General features: G+C 37.8%; 1 protein-coding gene across 2 annotated transcripts in view; it reads left to right on the top strand.

The window, feature by feature from the left end:
• Positions 1-19355, top strand: part of CSMD1 (CUB and Sushi multiple domains 1) — a 1948922-nt gene that overhangs the window by 1674529 nt on the left and 255038 nt on the right. For both annotated transcript variants that reach the window (XM_073017922.1, XM_007961594.3), the window contains exons 31-33: positions 5419-5535; positions 9427-9540; positions 11340-11435. In XM_073017922.1, the coding sequence (XP_072874023.1) occupies positions 5419-5535; positions 9427-9540; positions 11340-11435 (327 nt within the window). The remainder of the gene's footprint in view (positions 1-5418; positions 5536-9426; positions 9541-11339; positions 11436-19355) is intronic.

Genomic DNA, 19355 nt, shown 5'->3' with positions numbered 1-19355 from the left:
TAAAAATTATAATTTTCTTTCTTATATCCCAGAAAATGATTTTTGCATCCCTTGGTGTATTTTTTCCCCCACTTCAGATATCTTTAGCAATTATATAGAATCTAGTGTGAGGGAGATAAAAGTAGGTAGCGAAATTGAGGAAAGATGATGAATCCTGTACTTTTGTTAACTAATAATACAAAAGGCATTTAATTTATATTAAATTCAATTACAGTTGGATGTATGGGGAGTGATAAAACTTTAGCCGTAGAAAAAGCATGGCTAAAGTATTAGCCATAGGAAAAATACTTTTTCTATGGCTAAAAAAAAAGTATATATGTATACACTTTATATTTATATGAAGTGTATAGACTTCTACACTTTATATTTATATGAAGTGTATAGACTTCTACACTTTATATTTATATGAAGTGTATAGACTTCTACACTTTATATTTATATGAAGTGTATAGACTTCTACACTTTATATGAAGTGTATAGACTTCTACACTTTATATTTATATGAAGTGTATAGACTTTATATTTAAAGTGTATAGACTTTATATTTATATAAAGTGTATACACTTTATATAGTGTATACACTTTATATTTATATAAAGACAAAGTGTATATTTATATACTTATTAATTATATAAATATAAAGTGTATACACTTTATATATATTCTCTCGCTATACAGACATGTATATTAATTTATACACACATATATAGGAATTATACATATATACACACCTATATATTTATATATATTCACATATTCCTATATATAGGATATATACATATTCTTATATATATATTCCTATATATATAGGTTATATAGATGAAACCAAATTTTTAATTAGAGATTGTTTCACGTTCCATGTCTGAAGATCTGCAGAGTGAGGCACAATTTGTTTTACCAGTCATCAAAGAGCATAACGCATGGAACACTGATTTCCCCATATGGAGTATTCTATGTACCTGTAAATAAAACTTTGTATTCAAAATCTGGAAAGCAGAGATGGCTTCTCCTGTAGTGCATCTTGGATCTCCCATGGAGAGCAGCATGTTTTATGCATGAACCTGTGTCTGTGATTTATTCAGATTGCCAGTTAACCTTGGGGCCTCTTGCTCTACTTTAAATATTTTGATAGTTCCTACATCATGGGATGCAGTTGGTGCATTTTGGACCAGTTTGTTTTAGATGCATGGTGTCATGTTTTTCCTGGTTATTCATCTGTTACCTACAAATTTTGCTTATTGAACTTTTTTGTAGAATTGTAACTGAAACTGAAACAAGGTAGAGCCCCTTTCATGGGTCAGAATGACTCTGTTTGCTAGTTTTGTGTATTCAGTTTGGTTCTATGTGATTGTCTTTATGTATGAGATGTATATATTCTAATTAGCCAGATGGATAAGCAAGCTTCTTGTTAACATTAGCAATGAATGCTCTTGTATGTCTTTATTCATTTAGGCAGTAATCTGTTTAATATGTTAATTACCAAATAACAAACATTTATTTATTTTTCCTCTGTTGTTGCATTAAAATAAAATAACTTCTAAGGTGAGAAGCACTGTGGCTGTTTCTTAGATTAGCACAGACATAACAGTTATTAAGAATTAGGCTGGGCGTGGTGGCTCACGCCTGTAACCCCAGCACTTTGGGAGGCCGAGACGGGCAGATCATGAGGTCAGGAGATCGAGACCATCCTGGCTAACACGGTGAAACCCCGTCTCTACTAAAAAAATACAAAAAACTAGCCAGGTGCAGTGGCGGATGCCTGTAGTCCCAGCTACTTGGGAGGCTGAGGCAGGAGAATGGCGTGAACCCAGGAGGCGGAGCTTGCAGTGAGCTGAGATTTGGCCACTGCACTCCAGCCTGGGTGACAGAGCGAGACTCCGTCTCAAAAAAAAAAAAAAAAAAAAAAAAGAATTAAATAAAAATTCTCTCCATATTTTTTCTAACACAAATGTTTGGTCCTGTATGAAACATATAATTGTTGTAGTTCTTCTGGTGCTTAGCTTTCTGATCTGAGGAAGAACGGACAGGCACAAGTACCATTTATCAAGGTAGTAAAAGACAGAAGTTCTGAGTCAGTTTCTCTTAATTTCATCTTTGGCTTTTTTAAAGTGTCCTCTAGTATCATAAGGCAATCCTCTTTTATTCTGTCCTTGGACAAAGTGTTTCTTTGTAGTTATATTTTAAAACTTGTATTAGTCAGGGTTCTCTAGAGGGACAGAACTAATGGAATAGCTACATATATAAAGGAGAATTTATTAAGCATTAACTCACATGATCACAATTCCCACAATACGCTGTCTGCAGGCTGAGGAACAAGGAGGGCCATTCTGAGTTCCAAAACTGAAGAGCTTGGAGTTTGATGTTCAGGGGCAAGAAGCATCCAACCCAGGAGAAAGATGTAGGCTAGGCCAGTCTCTCATTTCACATTTTTCTGCCTGCTTATATTCTAGCCATGCAGGCAGTTTATTAGATGGTGCCCACCCAAATTAAGGGTGGGTCGACTTTTCCCATCCCACTGACTCAAATGTTAGTCTCCTTTGGCAGCACCCCCACAGACACATCAAGGATTAATACTTTGTATCCTTCAATCCAAAAGTTGAAACTCAGTATTAACCATCACAAAACATATGGCCGGGCATAATGGCTCACGCCTGGAATCCCAGCACTTTGGGAAGCCGAGGCAGGTGGATCACGAGGTCAAGAGATTGACACCATCCTGGCCAACATGGTAAAACCCATCTCTACCAAAAATACAAAAATTAGTTGTGCTTGGTGGTGTGTGCCTGTAGTCCCAGCTACTCAGGAGGCTGAGGTAGGAGAATCTCTTGAACCCGATAGGTGGAGGTTGCAGTGAGCCAAGATCCTGCCATTGCACTCCAGCCTCGTGACAGAGCAATCAGAAGATGTTCTTGATAAGAATTAGTTTACCATCGCTAATAATTTGGGAATCAAAATTTTGGCCCAGTGATGACATTTTTCCACTTTTTACTTATACTTCTTATTTAAAATTTAAAACTAATTTTTTAATGGAAAAAAGATCATTTGCAAAGTGATATATTTCAATTTTATGTGACTGAGCGGAAATAAAATACATTTTCATTCTTTGTGCTATTTTTTTTTTTAACTTGAACTTGAAGCTTTTGAGGAAAAAGAAAAGATAGTTCTGACATAACCTGATTGACCTCACATGGTTATGGTGGAGGAAAATATCTGAGGGATGTATCTGCCTTGGTAGAGTGAGTGACGCCAGGATTCTACTGGAAACCTTCAGTTTTGGAGCTTACAGAAATATCCTCCATCTAAAAGTGAAAATAAAGTGTTTCTATTTAAAACTGTAAAAAACTAAATAGAAGTGTTTTAGAGTGATAACGTGATTTTGAATTAAGACACTAGCATGAAAGCTGAGCTTAGTTAAGTAAAAATCTCTGCTAGCTGGTCATAAACAGATCAAAGCTCTCAGATGTCTGAGCTGTTTTCCTTTGACTTTTAGAACACAACTCAAGTTTTTCAAGCGATTGTAATGCAAGGCTTCAGGAAATTTCTTAACTAATCATCATTAACAAGGTACCTTAACCGTAACATTGCCATATTCTAAGGAGTTTTATTCATCACGGAAAATGTTCTGTCCATCAATTAAGATTTAACATAATGCTAATTAACGTTCAAAGGATTAAACATGTTATCTCTAACTTTTTTTTCCTTTGAGGCTTGAAAATTGCCATTGTGGCCGGGCACAGTGGCTCACGCCTGTAATCCCCTGTAATCCCAGCACTTTGGGAGGCCGAGGCAGGCGGATCACGAGGTCAGGAGTTCGTGACCAGCCTGCCCAACATGGTGAAACCCCGTCTCTACTAAAGATACAAAAAAAAAAACCCCAAAAACATTAGCCGAGTGTGGTGGCACATGCCTGTAATCCCAGCTACTCGAGAGACTGAGGCAGGAGAATTGTTTGAACCCGGGAGGCAGAGGTTGCAGTGAGCTGAGATCACACCGTTGCACTCCAGACTGGGTGACAGGGCAAGACTCCATCTCAAAAAAAAAAAAAAAAGAAAAAAGGCCGGGCGGGGTGGCTCAAGCCTGTAATCCCAGCACTTTGGGAGGCCGAGACGGGCGGATCACGAGGTCAGGAGATCGAGACCATCCTGGCTAACACGGTGAAACCCCGTCTCTACTAAAAAATACAAAAAACTAGCTGGGCGAGGTGGCGGGCGCCTGTAGTCCCAGCTACACGGGAGGCTGAGGCAGGAGAATGACGGGAACCCGGGAGGCGGAGCTTGCAGTGAGCTGAGATCCAGCCACTGCACTCCAGCCTGGGCGACAGAGCGAGACTCCGTCTCAAAAACAAAAAAGAAAGAAAAAAGAAAATTGCCATATCAAGAAGAAATGAGCTGTAGAAATATAACCTTTCTGAAATACTGAAGATAATTCTGAATTCAAATCAGTGAGGGTATATCTAAGATAGGAAGTGCAGTCAGGCCACAGCCAGCATGGTAAGGGTGCAATAGACTGTACTGAGTGGCTCCTGCGCTGGTCAGTGCTCTGTGCTAAATAGATGAGCAGAGCGGACTTGACCCCTCCTTATGTAAACATATAAGGAAATAGAGTACTGGCAATGTAAAGACTGGATATCAAATGGCTGGGATTTAGTTGGAGGTCTGTTCCATGATGCTTTAAAAAGTGCTTTGAACATCTGTGTACAGTGTTTTTCGTTTTCTCAGCAAAAGTGAAGCCAAAGTAAATAAGATAACTGGGGAAAAATTAAGACATACTCACACATATACATACACACAGACATACGCCCCCGCCCCGCCACACGCACACCTCTCTATATTTTATAAGCCCTAACTTTCTAATAATGGATTCCTTTAGTTTTAAATTGGACTCATAGGAAGAGATCCCAAAAGCATAAGTAATTATACATGTTGCTTTTTTACTGAAACTATAAGATAAAACATTAAAACAAACAAAACCCCCTAAAAAGCAAAACATTTTTCCTTTAATCCCATATTAATATGAAAGTGATAGAAAACTGATATAATCTTTGTATTTCTTAAGTTAATATGAGGATTGACTTTGAACAGACAACTCTGGCGAGACTTTCTAAAATAATTTAATCATTTGTCTTTATAGAACCTGTTCTATTATTATTATAGCTATTTCGCTTATTATTTTAATACATCTGAGACATGGCCTTGAAAATAATATTAGGTTTTTCTCCTAAGTTGCATTACTTCTTACCTGGTAAATCTTTCTTTTTCTATTACATTGATAGCAATGCAAAACAAGATTTTAATGTATTATTTTGTTAAGTGTTCAGTAAACGTGCTCATGTATTTGATGTGTTTCAGCTTTGGCTCACCTATCATGTGCACTATTATTATTGCACAGCACCTCATTCTCGGTTGGTTTTATTTTCAGCTCCCTGCGGAGGCCAGTACATGGGATCAGAAGGAGTAGTTTTATCACCAAACTACCCCCATAATTACACAGCTGGTCAAATATGCCTCTATTCCATAACGGTACCAAAGGAATTCGGTAAGGATGTCCTTTTGTTTTTAATTCATTATCATATTTCCTTTTGGGGTTAATTTTTCTGTCATTCGGTAAACAGGTATTCTAGAGCTTAGTGAAATAGTTCATATAAAAGCAAATGAGTTGCATTTTAGTAGCAGGCTTTCCAAACGTATCCCACACAATGTCCATTACAATCCTTTTACCAATGTGATATTAAATGCTTACAGTCACCTCTAGGGTTATGATCCAGAATAATCAGAGAGAATTAATTTGGCTTTTTTCTTAGGTTTCTCACACATCGTTCTTTCAGTTGGTTGTTTTTATGAGCAAGGGAGGATTTCTCATAAAGTAGAGGGTGGGTCAGAGTGCTGTGTGCATGTCTGTGCAGGAATGGCACGTACATGCAGTGAATTCAGTCCAGATCATGATCGAAATCACTGCATCCTTGAGTCAACCTCTAAGTGCTCAGGGATGGAGAAGCAGGCACAGTCCTGACTGTTTCACCTGCTGAACCCTGACTTTCTATTTCCCTCCTACCCATTGTGTCCAATTTGAGCGAATTTTCCAAGATGACTTCGTTTCCAGAAGGGCCTTCCCTGGTCGCTTTGCACTTCATTTATGTAACGCTCACTCTCACTCTTGACCAGGACAATTTATCTTGGATCGGATTCTTTTCTGGAGTAAACCAGATAGTAGCTGTCGTCATCTTAAAGACTGTTTCCCTCTTTCTGATAGGAAAATTGAAAATGCTACATAGTCAAGGTTTTTATATACGTCTGAGACAGCAATCACTCACTCAGCATATAAAGTAGATAAAAATTCTAATGTTAGACTGTATTTGAGGTAAAGCATTTTTAACATATGACAAGAAAGTTATTTGATGGGTAAGAAACTTGTGTGTGGGAGACATTATTTTTATAAACTATTATGTGATGATTCCCAGGCTTCTTACGAATTTAATGCATACCCTCCCTGAGCCTTGCTGTTCCCTTTGTTATGATAAATGGACAATAATATCTAAAACGGGTTCTAGATTCCAACTTTTTAAGTTGGCCCAAATTCTTTAAAGTCCCTCGTTTAACTTCAACCTTAATTCTGAATTTGAACAAAATACGGTTTTCTCACCTGAATGCTCAGCAGTATTCCCCTGATTATCACAAAAAAGTCTTTTTTATGAATACATGACAAAATATACTTATTACAATGGAGTTTAGCAGCCATATCCTATTATTTTAGATAAATACAAAATATTATTGTCATCACTACACAATTAAAATTTTTCAGCTAAAAAAGTCATACTCATATCCTAAATATTGATTATAATTTCCCGATCTGAAAGGTTTAATCACACAAACGCATCACAGCCTCTCTGGCAGAAAGTCTCAGTGTGGAATAACATAGTTATAGCGAATCTTTAATGAAAATGCATTCTGTCTTTTACTTTCTTCCCCCGTTCCTTACTCTTTCCTATGAAATAAACTAATTAACTAAACAATTAATCTCACAGTATTTGTAAGTCCATGGATGCAAAGATGAAACGAATCTGGTCCACGCCCCTCTCAGGCTTATGGTGTGGGGGTGAGGCAGACGGGCAATCCAGACATTATGGGGTGACGTGATCCTTACCAGGTAGGAAGGGGCTGCTTTCTGTCTGTCAACACAGGTTGAAAATGGGAAGCAATATTATTAATAAGACAGGTCTTCAGATAACCCAGTTTCCTCTGTTGTCATCCAAAACCATAGCCAAGAATGCTTTCTAAAACACAAATCTAAGCATTTTAGTATCGTGATAAACATTCTTACTCACTCCTATTACCTACAGAACAAAGTGTTTGTGTTTCAGGGTGGCCTTTGAGGTCCTTGCCACAGCCCTTTGCATTCCAATCCCCCTGTTTGTTTTTTATCCACGGAGTGTTAGCTGAAGTTGACTGTTTGCTGCATTTGTCCCCTCTACCATTTTGCTTTTTGTATTCCATTTGCTGATATAATTTCTTATATTCCATTCTTCCACGAATCCTTCTTGAAGAACTAGTGATAGTGCCATCCCCACCGTGAAGCATTGACGGTTCCCGCGGCTGAAGCCCCATAACCCTTTGTTTGTTCTTCTCGTCACATTCTCATGATTTCCAGCAGTAGCGTGGATAGCACTGAGTAGCTTTTCTCTCTTGGAAACTGAGTTTGCTCACTGGGGCTGACTGTGAGTGATGGGTTAGAACCCAGGTGAAGGAGGCGCCTCAAGAAAGATGTCAGGGCCATCTCTAGAATGAACTGGGCATTCCTCCTGGCTCCTGACATCTTGCACTCAAAATCCATATTTGTCGTGGAAATTGCTGAACATGTTCGAGCATGATAGTCCTGGGACAATGTTAATATCGCCTTCCCTCCTTTTTTCTTAGTTTCTAATATGAGGTGGATGTCAGCTAAATATTTCTTGAAAAAGAGTAGAAATTATCTACGGATGATTCACTTTTGTGACCCAAGTTTTAGCCTCCAATATGATAAAAATCTAATGAACTTGGGGAGGTGGTGGGTGGGTTAGGATGGTATGAGCAAGATCTGTAGAGAAAGTGTTAAGTCTTCTCCCTCTCTAATTTCTGAAAAAGTTTTTAGTGCATTTCATCTATTGGGAAAATTCACCTAGTCTATATGACTTCTTTGTGTTTTTCTCTGGGAAATTATAAAATCTTCAAAGACAATATTAGATATGTATGTATGGATTCAGTTACATAAATGTATGTATATGTGTCTGTACACATATGGTCACACACACTGTTACAGTCAGATTACTTCCATCATACTAACAAATATTAATAGTAATTCTTTCTATTGGAATTCTGACACACACAACTAGTACACACACCTCCATTTCTTGTTCATAATGGTTTAGAATGATTGTAGTACAAATCTTACAATAAATAAGAAAAGGATTAGTTGTTCATTGCTTGTAAATATATACTAAATCACAGGTTTTCCTGCATATATAAAGGCTCTCTGTATCATCAATCTGAATACACAGTATCAGTTAAATTTGAAGTCACAAAGTATATAGTTATGTTTTACTTGAAGGATGTGTGTTCACACAACTTTCATAACCTGTAGGGTAAATGAAATTGTAGAGTGGAAAACAGCAAGTGATTCCTATTATATGCCACAGTATCACGTGTGTAAATCAGTTTGTATGAATACGGTAATGTATTAATATGAATTTGGCATTATAATAACCTTTTGTGAGGAATTTAAATTCACATGGGGCTTGATCCTTTGCTTATTTTTCATTGAATAAAATGTTGCTAAATATTTGAAAATATAGGGAAGTCTTTACAGATTTTTTTTTTTTTTTTTTTTGAGACAGCGTCTCACTCTGTCGCCCAGGCTGGAGTGCAGTGGCACAGTCTCAGCTCATTGCAACCTCTGCCTTCTAGGTTCAAGCTATTCTCCTGCCTTAGCCTCCTGAGTACCTGGGATTACAGGCAGCCACCACCAAGCCTTGCTAATTTTTGTATTTTTAATAGAGACAGGGTTTCACCATGTTGGCCAGGCTGATCATGAACTCCTGACCTCAAGATGATCCACCTGCCTCCACCTCCCAAAGTACTGGGATTACAGGCGTGAGCCACCACATCCAGCCCAGATATTCTTAATGCTGTGTTTATTAAAACAAAAACATTCTTCATTTAATGTTCAAATTTGAAATAAAAGAGTATTTTTTCTTTTATTAAATGCCAAAAGTCAAGAAGCAAAGTAAAATGGTTTCGTCAACTGAAAACTTAGAAAGCAGAGAAAATAAGTTAATATTTATTTTTTACCAGATTCTTAGGATAATATCAATTAATAGATATTCAGTGAAATCAAAAATCTCCTTTTGTTTTCTTAGAGCATCTTGTGCTAACATCCCCCCCTCTTATTTTTTAGTGGTCTTTGGACAGTTTGCCTATTTCCAGACGGCCCTGAATGATTTGGCCGAATTATTCGATGGAACCCATGCACAGGCCAGACTTCTCAGCTCGCTCTCTGGGTCTCACTCAGGTAAGTCTTAAAGCATTTTGTGCTTAATTTAGTTTAGACAGCTAGGGGGATTGATTTTTAACTTGTCTATTTCTTTTGCTTTGTTTTGATGAATGGGAAATGTAATCATTTTTGAATCTGTGTGTGTGCTTAGAAAAATCTTATTTTAGATGTAAGCTCTCAAAAGTGTTTTTATCTCAGATATAAAATCACCTGCTTTTATCATCTTACTAAGATTGCAGAAAATAAAATATTTATCTCAGTAAAAGGGGCAAAGATCCAAAAAAGAGGGTGGGATAATCAACTGTCATCCGCATTTAATTTTGTATCCCATGTGTCTTAACCTCCCCTCTGGATATAAAAATGATTAACATTTCGGTCCAAATCATTCTAAACCTGTAAGTCCTACATAGAGAGACCCATTAATAACCGCACATCTACCCATTTTCACATGTACACATGCATACATTTATCCACACATGCATGCAAACACACAAGAACCCCCATAAAACATGGAGTTATTTCACAACTTATTTTTATCCCATTCTTACCCTTAAAATCACATACAGAAATCTGTCTCTAACAAACACTGTTTACACCCAATGTCCTTACTCTGAGTTCTGAATGGTATTCTGTGGGTTTAACGTAGCACAATTTAACCCCACTTTTAATTGATGACCTACCCCTTATTTGTACTGATACGTTTTCATTTACTAAATCAGTTTGGTACTGAGTACATTCACTAATTTGCCTAGTAAACTATATGCATCACAAGCTTTGACCAATTAAGGTTAAGATTTGGTTATTTCCAGATTTTCACTATTTCATTATTAACTAAAAGTCTTAAGACCTGTGTTTTGTTATTTTCTACCAGGGTTCAGTGACGTATCTAAGAATGCATTAGAGGATACATGTTAAATATGTTGATTATTAGTAACACATTGTCCTCTGAAAAGCTTATGCCTATTCACAGGCCTCCCACCACTGCTTGAGACAGACTCTTCCACATTTTATATGTGCTTTTATATATTTTTTATTTTTATTTTATTATTATTACTTTTTGAGACGAAGTCTTAGTCACTCTGTTGCCCAGGCTAGAGAGCAGTGGCACCATCTTGGCTCACTGCAACCTCTATCTCCCAGGTTCAAGCAATTCTCCTGCCTCAGCCTCCTGAGTGACTGGGATTACAGGCATGTGCCACCACAGCTGGCTAATTTTTGCATTTTTAGTAGAGATGTGGTTTCCCCATGTTGGCCAGGCTGGTCTCAAACTCCTGGCCTCAAGTGATCCACCAGCTTCAGCCTCCCAAAGTGTTGGGATTACAGGTGTGAGCCACCACGCCTGGCCTATATGTGCTTCTAAAGGTTAAAAATATACTTCAGAAGGTCTTTTCTGAATCCTTTAATTTTTAAAAAATCATCTTTGGATTCAGTGACTTTTTAAAAAATTTTAAGTAAAATTCTTCTCATTTTAGCTAAAATCAAATTAAGGTGATTCTGAGCAAATGATTCACCCTTTACTTCTGTCCCCTCTATTATATAGACCTACCATTGGTGCTTTCTTCAAATGAAATCATCAGTGAAATAATGATTACAGTATATTTTAATCAAATACACTGCCTATTCTTGCCTGGGACAGAGTTTTTAAATCTTTATAAAAACAAAATATTAGAGTTTTAAACCACAAAGTGAAAATGTTTTAAAAGTTCAAACAATAAATGTGAAATTTCAGCTTTATCACCGTTTTCCAAAATACGACTGTCTTCCACGGTGCTGTGTGTTTTCTGAATCCCATGTATTATCTCTGTCTTCATTTCTAGGGGAAACATTGCCCTTGGCTACGTCAAATCAAATTCTGCTCCGATTCAGTGCGAAGAGCGGTGCCTCTGCCAGGGGCTTCCACTTCGTATATCAAGGTGAGGTCACTCCCCACGTCTCCACATGTCACTGTGGTCCTTCCTCACACTGCACACACCGCCAGTCTCAGACAGAGCACTCAGAACATCTCAGTGGCATTTTTGTCATATTTAAGGAGCTGGAGGTGTTCGTATGTTCATAATGAAGTTATTTAATAAAAATGTTACAATTTTTTGACAGTTGAAACTCTTATTTCTACTACAAAACACAATAATGTCTCATTTATCAGGCACTAGAAGGGAATAAATATTGATCATATTACCTTTCTGTAGCTCTTCACATCTTGTAAGGTGATTTCAAATACAATATTTTATCTAATTAAGTATTTTGTAATAGTTTAGATCTTAGTAATGATATATGAAATATATTTAAAATGCATTATACAATTTTACATTTTATTATAAAAACTAAGCTTAAAAGGAAAGTTAACAAAACAAAAAACAAAATATCACACATGCATCTCTTATCCTAACCAAATACCTATTTATTTTGTTTGTGTTTTATTTACTTTGGGTACTTTTACACCTTTATACTTATTTTTTAATTTAAACCTTTTAAAAAATATTTGAGATTGCTCAAAGATTCTGAAAGGTTAAGAATTTTCTCCAAATATGTTTCACTTTTGTTTTGCATATTCATTATATGAACTTGAAAAAATGACCACATAAGCTGTTCATATACTTTCCGAAGGTTGGAGTAAGTCTTTGGATGGAGCTTGTCATGACTGTAAAGGTTGAGATCTGGAAGAAATGTCATGCTCAGAGATAAACTGTGTGTTCAAAAATAAGAAGCAATACTTAGTTTTTCTAGGTCTCGATTTTGCTGGAGGCTGCAGATACTAATGGCCACTGTTAAGTATTTTCTTCAGATCTGGAGAAACATCTTTTCTTAGCAATGTTTCCTTTAATAAAGATTCTTCCAGAAAACATTATTGATATTATGTTTTTTAAAAAAAGATGGAGTATAACAATGTTATATTATTTATCAATCATTTCTAATCATCTCAAATTCGGAATTTCATGACTTCAAAACAGTTCAGTGTAAAAACCCTTCAGTTTTCAGCAATTAGATAATTTAAAGAGTGATGGGAAGAGAATGAGGATGATGCTTAACAGTTAATCGGGAGACAAAGATCTCTCTGATCCTGTGTAAGTAGCCATTGAATGAATGGAGATGCGAATGCATTAAAAGGAGTTACATTGTTATAAGTTACATCTTTTATTAAAATGTAGATAATTATCCAGTAGTTTTTAAAAACGGACTTTATTAGAGTGTGGCCTGTTGAAACAACCCGTCTCTTACTACTTCTAATTTTTTCAAATAAATTCTATCTGACTTTGCAAAAGCAGAATCATGTTTAGACCAAAGTAAGATGTGTAAAGAAACTGGGCTGCCTGAACATTTTTTCTCCTGGCAATGCTCAAGTGACTGACCTTGTCTGACTTTATAAGGGGCTTTCTTTGGTTTTTGATAAAGATTATAAAATCTATCAGATCATCAGATAACGTATTGCATGCAAATATCCTGGTGTCTTATATTCAAATGTTGTCCTTGGAAGGCATGTATTTTAAAAATTTTGCTTAAAGTAATACGTTTTCATCAAAATGTCAAAGATACAGAAAAGTAGAAAGAAAAGAACATCATTTATAGAGGAAATTTATTTTTCTTGGCCTCAAGAGTATATAATGACTCTAACATCCTTAATATTTTATAAATTTCTAAATACCTCCTTCTCTTGCTTTGCTCCTACTAGTGTGTTTATGCAAAAAATTGATGTCTTTTTATCAAAAACTAAGTTTTTCTGGAGGTAAAGAACTAGAATTATAAATGCAACTTATGAATTCCTCAACAGCAATGGTGAAAGTTTTGAGTACACATGAAAAGTTAAATTGAACTTTGCTTTTTAAAAGACAGTAGTTACACTGAAGCCTAAAAATTATTTGAACTCTATTATATAAAAATATTCTGAACAGTACTTTCATACACCACTACAGCTTCATTCTTTCATAAACAAATTCAACTTCAAATTGCACATAGACTTTATGATTTCCATGGTTGTAGGGTACCTAACCCTTGTTAACAGACACAGTTCGGTTATAAAGAGCTGCTGGGGCTGCCATGAAAAATGTTTGCAACAGTGTCAGTGTGCAGAAAACGTGTGTGTGACTCCAGACATGCACAGATCATGGTCTCTAGCCCTCTGCTCCCCACCACCCATGTCATCCTGGTTGGTGATATGAAGACATAATTAATGATGATGTTACCATCTTTCTGAACTTGTGAAGCAATGGAAGTCTAGAGGCTTTTGAATGCAGTATTCTAGTGAACCTATGCAATTGCTGGGTTTTTGTTTGTTTTCCACACTGCTTGAGAGCAGAAGGGTACATTTGGAGAGCATGAGAGAAGAAGGTGTGAGTTAGATCACAGGGCACCCCAGAGAAGGCTGTGGCAAGTGACCCTTCAGAATGAAACACTGGATAACCCTTCAGCATGGATGTGTCCATGGTGAGCCAGTACTTGCGAGGAGCTTCTCTTATCTTTAGTTTGGTGCCGCTGAATAAACCGGCATGGTCATAATCCACTCTGCCAGAAAGGAAGCACTTACAATCCACTGGTCTCCAGTGACAGAAGGAGTGGTGTGGAGACTGAGATGAGTGACCTGCATGACCAACAGGTTTCGGTGATAATGGAGCACTGTTTGCAGCTGTGGCTCAGGCGTGCGTCCTGCCCACCCAATCTTTCACCCCACTCTGAATGAGTAACCACTCTGAATCAGTAACCACTCCCTCAGCTGTGATATAATCAAATAGCATTGAGAAGCAAAAGCTATGGTGAGAAGCTGGCATGAAAAGAAATCGAATTATTCCCCTCCTGAAGTATGAGAGTCTCTGTAATGGTTTTGTTACCAGAAAGGGGTCCGGATCCAGACCCCAAGAGAGGGTTCTTGGATCTCTCGCAAGAAAGAATTTGAGGCGAATCCATAGAGTAAAGTGAAAGCAAGTTTATTCGGAAAGTTAAGGAATAAAGAATGGCTACCCCTTAGAGCAGTGGCCTGGGCCACTCAGCGGCTTATACTTGCTGTTATTTCTTGATTATATCCTAAACGAGTGGTGGATTATTTGTGAGTTTTCTGGAAAAGGGGTAGACAATTCCTTTAACTAGGGTCTCTCCCTTTTTAGGCCCTTTAGAGTAACTTCCTGGCATTGCCATGGCATTTGTAAACTGTCATGGTGCCGGTGGGAGTGTTCTTTTTAGCATGCTAATGCTTTTTAATTCGTGTATAATGAGCAGTGGGGATGACCAGAGGCCACTTTAGAAGCCTTCTTGGTTTTGGAGGATTTTAGCCGCTTCTTTACTACATCTTTTTATCAGCAAGGTCTTTGTGACCTGTACCTTCTGCCGACCTCCTATCTCATCCTGTGACTTAGAATGCTTGACCTCCTGTGAATTTAGCCCAGTAGGTCTCAGTCTCATTTTACACAGCCCCTATTGAAGATGGAGCCTCTCTGGATCAAACACCTCTGACAGTTTTAATATTCCAAGTCTGAACCATGATTACATTTTTTCCTGGCATTAGCAAGCTTTCTTGAAGACATGGGAGATACACAATTCTTGCTTTTAAATGCTGAACATGTTCAGCTTTTTACATTTGCTTTTTGGCATCAAGCAGAAAGTGTTTTATACCAGTTTCTGAGCTCCCGGGAATTCCCTGAGTGTTCGCAGTGGAGGAAGTCCTGTAGCCTCCCCTGTACTGTCTAAGTTCCCTGGCCTTGTACCATCAAGCAGGGACTGGAAGAACCTGCATGATTGGCTGTGGTTATACAGATTTAGGGATCTTTGCCATTTCACAGAAAATAGATCACGCCTAAAATCAACATATTCTTAGCAAAATGCAAAAGCAGAACATCACACACACCGTTTCTTAGTCACTCCAGCACACTCTGCTTCTTCCAGGATTAGAAGAGGCCATTGATTCTATACCATTAAGTAATTACATCGCATTTAGAGACTTTGCTTTGGCTGGTAATTCATGTCTTTCAACATTAGAATCAATCCTCCTGAAAACAGAGGCCAAGGGAGGCAGAGCCCACGTCCTTCTCTTTGCTGCCTGCTCCGAGGCTCCTGAGGATTTAAGGCAGGCTAGTCACAGCTGCCCATCCTGCCCTGTCTTCTCCCCCATCCCTCTGATGTGCATGATTGATTGTGTCTCAATAAACCTTCATGTGGGAGAGTCCCTCATCAACGCTACTTTTTTTCAGCGGTCTTATATTTATGCCTGTCTGTTTTCGTAAAGAGCCTATTCCCGTAATTTGTTTCAACATAGAATTCAATGCTGCCTTCAGTTCCTTCCAAATAACACACTCACACCAAAATGAGTAAACTGCAAGGATTTACTGTACGTTTTAAAGGGAAAAGGAAACCATATTTCTATATTGAACCTCCTCCGTAGTGCCCAGCTTATAAATGTCCATTGGCCGGGACTTTTTCTTTCCAAGTCATGTTTTCCAAGTCACCATCTCTACCTGGGTTCTCCTCTCCCAGGCTCCTCACCTGAAGCAGTACCTGCATCCCAGGCTCAGGAGCTCCAGGCTTTCTTCTTCCAGAGTCTTCTGCTGGAGAGACTTGGTCTCTTTAGCACTCATGGAAATATAGTCAATTAGGCCAGGCACGGTGACTCATGCCTGTCATCCTAGCACTTTGGGAGGCCAAAGTAGGCAGATCGTCTGAGCTCAGGAGTTCAAGACCAGCCTGGTCCACATGGTGAAACCCCATCTCTACTAAAAGTACAAAAAAATAAAAAAAAAAATAGCCAAGTGTGGTGGCATGTGCCTGTAATCTCAGCTACTTGGGAGACTGAGGCAGGAGAACTGCTTGAACCTGGGAGGCGGAGATTACAGTGAGCCTAGATCACACCACTGTACTCCAGCCTAGGTGACAGAACAAGACTCCACCTGAAAAATAAAATAAAATAAAATAAAATAAAATAGTTAATCGAATGGTCTCCTGAAAATAAACAGAGCTATAAACACAGAAATATTTTTTTCTCAATTTGGGTAGGAAAGATGTACATTCAGAGTTTCTTTACTTGAGGTTATTTCTGGGCAGGCAAATACATGTTTTGATTGATTTTCCCTTGGTTTCTTCTTCTTTTTAGATGGCATGAATTATGTGGCTTAGTTGGTTTTCCACATCTAAAACCTCACATTTGTATCAAGAGCTTATAAAATACATATTCTTTGCAAAGAAGAATAAATGTAAAATTTTGCTTGCAATCCAGTGATACATATTTTAATTCATTGACTAGTAATGGCTTGTCCAACCTGATTTTTCAACCATGAGAGAGGAATGATTTTGAGATAGAAAATGTCCCTCAGTCACTAAATCAAAACTGCTCCACTGAGGTGTTGCAAGTGAGTCCTCCATGCATTCGGATTTATTTTATTATTGTTGTTGTGGTTTTCACATCGACTGTAACAGAGGTGCAGTAAAGAAGCAGCATGTAACTGTAGCTGAGAGCATTTGCGGTGTTGAAGGGTGATCATGAAACCTGTCACAATACGTTTCCGGCTTTTCCCCACAGGTGTGCACACATTTGCACTGCTTCCCACTTACAGCACCTCAGAGCCCCGGAGGAGGATGTCCTGCCTCCGAAGAAACATGGCTATCTGGCCTGAGAAGTCAATCATTTCGTTGATCACCCTCTATTCCAGGCTGACCTCATTCCTGCTCACTTTTCCACTGGGCTGATTTCAATTTGGCTTCATGGCAGCATGAAATATTTACTAAAAGATAGAGAATGATGATGACAGACAATAGAATTTCTCTCGGATGCCGTCTAAAATGTCCAGGCGAAGGGCCAGAGCCAGAGGACTGGTGGGGAGGAGGAAGTTACAGAGCACGGTCTGATTTCCACCCACCCGCTTCCCAGACATTCCGTGGAGCTGTGATGTCTCCATTCCACAGCTTCTCCCTGTCCTACTGTCTCAAATACTTAAAATTGGTCTCTTCACTTTCTAAACTTCTTCCTCTAAAAATCTTTCTTCGTTATTTATCCAGATGCAGGTGTTCTTCATTTATTGTCATTTTCCTTGAAAATAGACCACTATCAAATTCATGAAGAAAGTGACTTGTGTACACATGGCCCTTGGTGCTGTATTTCTCCTCATTTTGGGAACTTGGAATGACAGTGATACCCTGTATCTCTCAAAGATAAAAATATGTTTTCATAGCTCTCAAATATACAAGTAAGCGATGCAATACCTGAAGCCTCTTAGATAAGTGGAACCTTTGCCACGATAGCGGGTATTTTGTAAGCAATCCAGCATAAGTAGAAAAATCACCACTGGCAATAGTTCTTCATTTTGTGAAAGATCTTTGAGATGATTGTGGAAGCCTCTATGGGATATCTTTTTTTTTTTTTTCTTACCATTATTCAACTCTAACAAAATACTCAGGCATGACAAAAATAATTTCAAGAACTATTTTGTTATATGAATTGAGAATCCCTAATCCAACTATCCAAAATCCTAAATGCTCCAAAATCTGATATGTTTTGAGCACCAACATGACTCCACAAAGGAAAAATTTCATACCTGACCTCATGTAATGGACGAATCGCAATAGAAAATGCTGTCAACACTTTGTCTCATGCACAAAATAATCTAAATATTGTATTTGTATTTTAAAATATAAAATATTGTGTAAAATGGCTGCCCACCAGAGCTTCTCCATGGTGCCAAAGAGCTGCTTCTCGTGTTTCTCAGGCTACATAAATCCATCTGACTCGTGACCCATTTAAAGAGCAACTTGTTTTGTGGGAAACAATTGAGTATTAGCCAAACCCTAACAATTACTGTGTTTCATAAACGAAGTCATCATCTTAACAAGGATAAAGCATGTGTAGAAGGTGTATCAGGCTGTGTGTATACGGCATGTATTAGACATAAATGAATTTCATGTTTAGACTTGGGTCCCATCCCTAAGGTATCTTATTATGTTTATGCAAAAATTCCAAAATCTGTAATAATTCAAAACCTGAAACACCAAACATTTCAGATCAAGGATACTTGACCTGTAATAGAGTATTATAGTTACTCTGTATTTCATTTTTAGCTTGGAGAAGAATGATTCTGATAAACCATGAATTATTTTCCACATCAGTGCTGTTAGAAAGGTAGACACTTTTATTAATTTTTCCTTTTTATAGAAAATATCTCAACACCAAATTGAAACGTCGTTTAATCAAAATAATCTGCCAATTTCCATTTTCATGGAACTGCTTCCCCAGCAGCAGTTACCCAAATCATGTCGGTTTTTGTTCTAATTCAACAGAAAATAAATAAATAAAACAGATTCTAGCGTGTTAGAAAAAGCTGTGGGAAGATAGAAGGATTATTTTAAGAGAAAATGAGTACATGAGCACATTCTGATAAAGGACTGTGCATTTAGGATGAAGACACACAAGGACTGAGGAGGATAGAATCCCAGAGACAGTACCTGAATACTGTCTTTTTCACTGCAGAGGACAAAAGCAAAATACGCAAATTTCGAAGTGCATAACTATTTTCAGAGTTTGCCTGGTGTGACGGACCTCTTTGCCAATTGAAGTATTTCTTAATCTTTAGTCCATGCTCCTTTTGATAAACAGGAATATCTCCTGTAGGTGGCAATTTCTGCCTTGCAACCTGAATAGTTATCCCACCCCTCACATTGCACTGATACTCACCTGTCAGTACGTACTACCCAAAGAAGACCTGAGATACACACGCGTCATTCCATATACTTGGGTTTTGGCTTGCTGCAACAACGAAGGCCACCCATTATGCAGAACCTAGGAAAGTCTCGTCAAGAGAGAACCGGAGGGACTTGCTATTTTTTCATTTTTTATTTTATTTATTTTTTTGGAGACAGAATCTCAA

Source organism: Chlorocebus sabaeus, chromosome 8, assembly GCF_047675955.1.
Source record: "Chlorocebus sabaeus isolate Y175 chromosome 8, mChlSab1.0.hap1, whole genome shotgun sequence".
NCBI lineage: Eukaryota > Metazoa > Chordata > Mammalia > Primates > Cercopithecidae > Chlorocebus > Chlorocebus sabaeus.
The sequence above is the reverse complement of the archived record's forward strand: the minus strand, read 5'-3'. Positions and strand labels throughout refer to the sequence as shown.